At 41.5% G+C, this 8628-nt stretch overlaps 1 protein-coding gene across 3 annotated transcripts in view; it reads right to left on the minus strand.

Moving 5' to 3' along the window:
* The window catches only part of TPD52L1 (tumor protein D52-like 1), a 25017-nt gene that overhangs the window by 13771 nt on the left and 2618 nt on the right, over positions 1 to 8628 (minus strand). For all 3 annotated transcript variants that reach the window (XM_010142907.1, XM_010142906.1, XM_010142905.1), the window contains exon 2: positions 4289 to 4437. In XM_010142907.1, coding sequence (XP_010141209.1) covers positions 4289 to 4437 — 149 coding nt within the window. The remainder of the gene's footprint in view (positions 1 to 4288; positions 4438 to 8628) is intronic.

The following is an 8628-nucleotide window of genomic DNA, read 5'->3' on the forward strand; positions in this document are numbered from 1 at the left end:
GTGTGGGGGGGGGGGGGGGAGGGCAGCAGAAAAAAAGGCTCAGCATTAAGTAGATTACGCTAATGCTCAGTTAAATGCATGTATGAATGGAAGATAATGCATATGGAAAACATTCCAAGAGCATTCATATTGCTGTTTTGCCCACAAATGAACTTTAAGGTGGTGTGTAGTTTGGGGTTATTTTAGTGCTCACCTGAAATCATTCCAATTTCAAATACAGAACACAGAGGTATTTCTTTAGACATTCTCTCCTTTGCTGGGTATGTTCAGGATTAATTGAAGCCGGGTCAGCGCTTGGATGGGTACACATGCTTGAATCAGTCAAAGGGAGTATATCCCAGGCAGTTCCTGCCCCACAGGGAGACGATGGGCAGAGCTGAGGGAACCAAACCTCTGCACCTCACAGGGGCTGTGCCTGCAGCAGCAATACGTTCAAGCACTGAGGAGACTGCTTCTCCTACTGGAGTTCAGTAGGCTGGAGAGAGTCACATGTCGAGAAAGATGCCAGACACAGGTGACAAATATTCTGTGCTATCCTGCACTGTCATCTTCAAAAACTTGGGAAAAAATTGGGATCCAATTGCATGAAAGGCACCATTTGTGTAATCCAGCATACAATAGGAAAAAAACAACCAGCTGTGGTACAGTGACAGTGGGTTTTTCCCTGAGAAACTAAAGCTCTATTCATTGATCTGGAAGAGACCACCTGACCTCAGTGGGGAATGTCCATTAGCTGACAGTTCTGGTGTCAGTAAGTGGACATAACATCTTTCCAAAAAGGGATAACGGGAATAAGCTCAGTAAACTGATCGAAGTCCTTTCACTAACTTTCTTACTTCACCCTTCCAAATTCAAGGCCACAAATACACGTGGAAAAGCAGCAAAAAAGCAATCTTTGTAGAAGGCAGGGACGCTGCCTGATCTGAGCCAAAAGACACAAGTCAGCAGAAGTGAGAGGCTCCCTTGACTTCCATACAGCACAGGCTCACACACCAGGACTGTGTTGGCTAAAGCCAATGTGCCATTCTTTCGCTTACACAACTGCTGCAGTAACTTGCAAATTTAGAACAGAAAATGTCAAAGGGTAATGGTGATTACACACTGCAATGAACAGAAACACCCATATCTCTTTTACTACCACTCATAACAAGTACATGTGTGGGAACATGGTACACTGAATTCCTCAAAGTCACAGCAGGACTGTGTTCTCCACAAATTATATCTGACTTCCTAAGAAAATTCTGAACCTCTGAACACAGTACTATATATATTTAAAGTTATACTAATAGAAACTGCAGGTACCGTAGATTGTAAGTCTAAAGCACATGCAGTGCAACTATTACTTTATTTTCTCATCACATGGCAGAAATTTGAACTACAAAAAGTTCCCAGTATTTGTGGAAACCCAAACAAGTGTCCTCAGGTTCCCCAACAGCAAACTTGCTCACATAGTTTTCAACCAGTAGTCAACAAAAAGCTCTCAAGAAGATAATGGGTTTTAATTCTTCAGCTAGTCTAATAATTTGTGATCCATGGCAGAACTGCTGCTTACAGTGATCTGAATGTCCAGAGTATTGGGTTTGTTTTTTTTTTTTCAGGAAGGGGGGTCTATGTTAGTAGCAAACCCAACCATTTTCATCTCCCTAGACACTCCCTCTGCATGTATATTAGTATTCCATCAGTGGGTTGAAAGGTGATCCATTTAAAACAGAGGAGGTTTATGACTTCTAATGGTTGCTAACATTTCCAGAAAGAATGACAAAGGAGCTTCAGGGAACTACTAGGCTGGAGTGAGATTATTGGTGGGTAATTAGAAAAGCTCAGTTATGGTCTTTGTACGTAACTCTGTAAAGACATTTTTGATTTCTAAAGCTAAAATAAGCATCCTCAAAATCCACCAACATTACCCTGATTCTCGCATCTAAATAAGAATGAATTATCTAGGTTTAAAATATAAATGTAAAACTTGCACTGCTAGAAGCTACATGAATATCCACCCACCTCTACTCACTGGAAACCTGATCTTTAAGAAGGTGCGTGGGGGAAGTCATTCCAGTTGAATGCCTTTCACCATGAAAATGAATTAAACTCAAGGCAATCATTTGCTCTCTAGGTACTCATACACCCTAGAGCAGAACCCTCTGTCCTCCCTAACACTTGGATCATAGTATAAAAAAATCAGTGCACTGAGTAACAGCTGAGGAAATGAACAAGGAACTTGCAAAATGTATGACGATTCTGGCCATCATAGTGAGGTAGTGACTTCCAGGTGTCTTTCATACAAGGTTGAAAAAAATACAAACATGCCAGGTTTTATAGAGAAAAAACCAAAGCTTATTAAAAAAGCTGATTTGATACCAAAAAAAGCTTCACAAATAGCAGCTAACATACTGATAAAGTCTCCTAAGACTCTGCCCTTGTGGAAAGTGTCAAGCATTGTGAAGGACAATGAAAGATGCCTTGGAACGTGCTACCAAGTTTCTAGTGCACCAAGAGACACTATAAACTCTTCTCTCCGTGTTCCCACTGGCTTGGCTGCCTAGGCTCAAGGCCAGCTCTGGCACTGCACAACTGCATAACCATGGGTAATACTGTGGTCACAGTGCTGAGCAAGGGGTTGGGAGAAGCCTTGTTAGGCATATCTCCCCTTTCCTTGGGAGCTACACAAAAACTCAGACTGCATTTAAGCCCTTGGTCCTTGCCTGAGTTACATTTACTCTGTGCCTGACTCAAAGATTTGACTTCCTGGCTTGACCTCAGACCGGGCTCATAACTACAGACTCCCCTGGAGATCTGAGCTCTTGGTCTGACCCTGCTTACTGTCCTTCTGTTTGCTTTGTAAAGGTACTGTGGGACTGCTCCTTCATGGGTGATACCATCACCCTGCCTGCTTTGCTGTCAACTCCCAGCTTAGCTCTCCTGTGGAACAGCTCACTCTTGCTTTTCCCTAAGTGTCAAATTCAGTTGTCAATTGAAGAAAAAAAGAACATCAAATAACTTTTCAGACAGTACTTGATGAAAGGTGGGTGGTTCTTTCTACCAATGTTGCCATTAGTTCAGCCCAAAAAATTTTAGAGGAACATGGTATGTTCATGTGTGGAAGTATAAAGACCAGTATGAAGCTGAGACCAGCCTCTCAGCAGTTACCACAGCCTCCCTAGAGCTTTGGAATTCATAGTTTTATTCACTGGCTCTTTTAGCAATGCTCCATCCAAGATACAGAGCAAAAAGTATTTGAAGCTTACAAGTAACACTACCTATCTTGGGTCTGAAGTTTTTTTGTGGCAGGTTCAGGACAGGTTTTAGCACTATGTCCATAGATGTATTTTTAACTCCTTATGTGAGACAAAAGGCTTTCACCAGTAGTTCTTGACAGCAAGCTGCAGCCCAAATAACCTCCCACCCCGCTTCCTCATCCAAGAACTGGTGCATTTTTAAAAGCCACCCTCTGAAAGGCAGCAACTGGCTTACACCACAGTGTAATTGATCCGGTTAAAAAAAAAAAAATCAAGTTGAAAACATTTTGACAAGAGCAGTGGAGTAACAGCTCTTATTCCTGCACTTCCTTCCACCCTTGGAACCTAGAGCTGCTCATGTATTGCACAAGGTGAGTTTCCCCGAACTGTGGAAAACCAGTTACAGAGTTGGCACAGTTGTTAACCAAGGCTGTGAGAGGCTTCCAGGACTTGTCTAAGAACACACTCCTGGAAAGCAACAAAAAACTTGATACATGCAGGACTACTGATAACCTTGAAGATAGGACATTAAACCCAGCAATTTTTGTTTTGTTTCTTTTAGACAACCCAAAGCAGTATTTAAACAGAGTCAAACATCAGTTGATCCTGCCAGTATTGTTTATAATTCAGATGACGGTACTATTTTTTCTGAAGAGTTGCTAATGTTTTGGGGTTTGTTTTTTTTTCTTTACACTGTCTCTTGGAAGTTGACAAATGTAATACACTGAGGTTAACAAAGAGTCTTAGAGTCCTTACTGAGGAGAGAAAGAACATGTCATGTGACAGGAAGATAACCTTCTCAGGGCCACAACAGTCTTAGTTGCTGTGATTTTACAAGAGTGAGACATGACACAGTAGCAGAGCATGCAGCTGCTGTGGAAGGGGGTTTTTTGCAGGTATCCTTGCTCTAAGGAGTCTGACATTTGTCCCTGCTATCCACTCCTCCTGGCTGGTATTTCAATTGCTAACTTTCACACTAGGGCTCATCAAGACAATACCCCCAACACACTACACAACACATAAGGATGAATTTGGGCAAGGTCTGTACTCACGCAGAAGTTGTCTGCATATCATGCCAGCTTTTGCTAAAGTTCTGCTTCAGTTCATTCATCAGACTTATGCCAAGCTTTTGTTTAATTTCAACCAGGTGCTTTTCTTTGGCTGCCAGCACTTGCCGCAAAGTCGAAATTTCATCCTCTAGCTAAGAGAAACAAAAAGGGAGGAGAAAGCAGCGTTAGCCTGTTCCTACTGAATGATGGACACATACTGCCTTAAAAGATTTAATGAGTCTCATGTAAACTTGAATTTTTCATAGGTGGCTCAAGAGACAGATGTTCAAGTGCTTCTGGAGGTCACAAAGACATGTCCAGAATGGAGAGGACACTGCATTAAGTTAACATCTCAAACTGTGTCATCTATGAGCACTACTACATACTGGAGAATTCTCTCAGGTGCATGTAAGGAAGGCATTGAGTGACTTGACCCAGATCTGCCTCAGGGCATGAGGAGTCTCAAACATCAACTTTTCATTCACTAGTAAAATGGGAACAAGCAGAACAAGAGAATACTGGATAATTCAGGCACGTATCTCTCTTAGAACGCACAGGCTTTTAACTTTATATTCGCAGCATTTCAGAGTTCCACTCATAGGAAAAATAAGATGCAAATCTGAGGATCAGGTTAAAAAAATTGCATGATAGGACTTAATAGCATCATAAAGAGTTGTGTCCTTTTCACATGGTTTTTATCTATATATTTTAGGCCATATGCATTTCAAAATAGCAGATGGAGTGCTAAACAGAGTGAACAGGTCCTACCCAAAGTACAGAAGCATTCAGAAGACAGTAAATTAATCTTTTCAGAGCTCTTAGTCATTAACCAAACTGTGCAATTTCAAGCTGCAAAGACACCCAAATGGGGGGACTGCAGCAGGCATTATGTGAAACATCAAACCAAGCCTACACTGCAGCAAGGCAAGGCCCAGATCACCTGGTTGAAAGGAAAGATGGCTGGCTAAGGATCTTCCTCTGGGGCAGCCCCTGCATTCTCCATCTGGAAGCCTCCCAAGCCAGTTAATTACACAACCAGCACTCACAGGTCCTGAAGCTAACAGAGGCAAGTGACACCAGAGCAGCTGCCTTTCATTTCAGGTCTAGAAATTCACTTACCAACTGTGTTCCTTCCTCCGTACATTATTAGGACAACATATGGTGATGTCTCTGAAGGCCATATGTTCAGCTCCCTGGAGCACCATCTCCCTGTGATTTAACTCCACAGGCTGCAAGGAGTGAGGCCAGCACCAGCAGAGTCACTTCCTGACCCCCTGGGCTATATTCAGGATCTCAAGACCAGCATTGTTATTCTTTTACACACTCACATTCTGCTTCCCTATTAAACTTGCCACAAGCTCATTGTTCCTGGAAAAGCCTCAGCCTTGAATCCCCCAGCTATCACTTTCTCTTTTTGTTCACTACCTGCTATCTAAATTATTCAAGCAGCTCAGGAATCAAACAGCAAGACTATGAACACAAAGCCAAATCATGACCTCGGGGAGGCAGGTGTTAGTACTCACCAATGCCCGGGATGCCAACACTTGCCAGTAGACTATGTCACAATCCAAAAGTGCTTTATTCGTTCCCATGCCCTTTATGCACCATTCTACTTCTAAGCTGCAAACAAACCACTGACCAGAGGTAGCATGAGTTTCTCTTCTAAAAGAGTAACTCATTAAATGCTCACAGAAAGCAGAAATCACAGACATCAGCATTCCTCAGGTGGCAGTTCAGAGCTCCCTTTCAGCTGTTTCCCACCCACAGCAAACTTCTTAGTGCGCAGGTCTGCCTGAGCACCACTGCTGAAGGACTGAACTCAAACCAGTACCAGTACCCTCACACAGACTTAAACATTAGTGCTTCCCATCTGGGCCAGCGCTAAGCTGATCATTAGGTACCCGGGCATGTAAATGTTAGAGGGCTTCTATTCAAATTACTTTCCATCTGTTCCATTCCATAGACACGTAAAGTTGTAAAGCCCTAAGAAAGCGTTAACCATGTGCTCCATGGTGTAAGCATGAACAATGCTGACTGTATTAAAAACAATACATTATTTTTCTCTAGAGATTTGAATTGACAAAGTCCTCCTCAATTTCCATCCTTTTTCAGTAATGGCAGATACAAAGCCTCCCTCAAGAGCTCGGGTATCAGTGATCGAAAACTGTGAAGCAGGTAGAAAAGATTAGGGATTTCTAGTAGTATCTCAAAGTGTTTAAGCAGGAAGTCAGGCATGACCTGCTCAGGCTTTTTTGAGAAGTCCACTCTTACAAATGCAGATTTCTTTGTGAAACTAGGGCTTAAGCCAACAGAATTACCCACTTTCGGTCCTCACGCTTTCTTCTAAGTGCAACAGTCAGAAGAATATAGATGCATCATATATGGACGAAGACCCCTTCTCTTTTTGTGGGCTTAGGGATCAGTTAAGAGCTGGGTTTTCTTTCCTCTATTACTGTGTAGAACACGTAAAAGCAAGGCGAGGAGCCACCAGCTTAAGATACTATGATTCCCATGGTTAGCTGACATGAGTAACACGTAAATCACACAAACGTGAGACTCCAAGAAAAAAATCCACTGCTACAGATAGCTGTCTCTGAAATCTAGAACTGACTAATAATACAGAATAAGGACAGTGAAGTCCAGCACACGAACACAAAAAAGCATTTTCCCTTCTTTTGCCTTTGATTATTTTAGGGCAAATCTTTTTTTTTTTTTTTTTTTTTTTTTTTTTTTTTTTTTTTTTTTTTTTTTTTTTTTTTTTTTTTTTTTTTTTTACAGTGTTGAACATCTTTTTAAGATGGTGGTATGCCTGTAAAAAACTACCCCAGTAACTCTCAACACGTAACTTTTCCCATTTTTTCCAGTAGACACTCACAAAACAGCTCATAACAAACCGGGAAGTACCTATTCAGTAAAACGGAGCATTTTGGATAAACTACTATTATTAAAAAAAAGACGTCAGTTTCAGTTGGTTACTATCTATATTCTGTGATATACATGGAACTATGTGAAACATGGAGGTGGAAAGATTAAGCTGTGGATGGAATAATACTTCAGAATGGAAAGCTTAATAGTAAACTGAGTATTGTGAATATTTTAAGGATAGAGGCAGTAAGCAATTAAAATATTAAGAGTCCTCAACAGAAAACAGAAAGGAGCAGTTAAACGTATACTTCTCAGATTAAGCATCCTTTTCCCCTGCCACTACATCACCCAAATGTGCCTTCCTTTGTGAGAAAGAAAATAATCTTTTCCTTCATTTCACAGGCTTTCAAATAAAACCACACAAGACTGTGCCTACTCTATTCTATTCTTTCACACGATCCTTTCTACATCAGAAGCCACAAAGAAAGTTAGAGCAAACATACTGAAAAACTCTCAATGAAGCCAATCCATGGGACCCCTAAATTTTGATTAGCTACTGAACTTAGTGAACTCAGGATTGTTATTGAATTGTTACCCATTTTCAAAACTGCTGAGTGTTCTAATACTCAGGCACATAAAATATTTGTAAGGAAACATGACCACCTTACTATGGCAGCCTTTTAAAGAAAGCGGTTGTAACTGTGAACAGAACAACAGAGCACAAAAAGTAACACGCACTTCACCTCTGCACCGAGTCATACACCTCAGATTTTACACCTCCAGGCTGAGAGCATGTTGATTTGTAAGTTTTTCCTTGGGTGAACAGCACCCAGAGACCTCAGGGACACTTGTAAAAAGTATTAGCCATAAGTTTGCAGAATAAGGTACTCAGATCTTTCCTCGAACTGGGATTAAACATGCAGTACACAGAGCTGAACTCAGAGCCAGTGCACAAGCTAGAAAGCTTGATCAAAGCTAGACCAAACCAGAGAGCTGATGTTGTGAGGGTATGGCAGAGGGAAGACAGCCAGGAGTAAATTACTGTTTTGATGAGCATAACTGACAGCAGTGAGCAAAACAGCTCAAAACCTCAGGTCCATCATGACTCAAGATTCATTGTACCATGCCCCTCACGCTAAGGGATGAAGGGGAGGGGGAAAGAATAGAAAAACCTGTTCTGCTAACAAGCTTCTGTTCTGACGTAAAGTTTTTGGTCTAGAATTTCATGCTGTTATTCTAAAGTGTCAGACTGACTTCTGGATATTCCAATGACTGTTAGAAGTTTCTGTAAGAGCTACTCATTTTACTTGCATTGTAGAAATTGAGTCTTGATTAAAGCCCAAGCCCTGCTGTGTTAGCTGGACTACAAACAGAGGGACAGAGCTAGCACATGCTCTGAAAAGCTTCCAGCACCAAGAGACTGCTAGCAGGGGAATAGGAAAAGAAGATATGAAAGACCTGATAGAAAACAGCAGTTA

Source organism: Buceros rhinoceros, unplaced genomic scaffold, assembly GCF_000710305.1.
Source record: "Buceros rhinoceros silvestris isolate BGI_N320 unplaced genomic scaffold, ASM71030v1 scaffold23899, whole genome shotgun sequence".
Lineage (NCBI taxonomy): Eukaryota > Metazoa > Chordata > Aves > Bucerotiformes > Bucerotidae > Buceros > Buceros rhinoceros.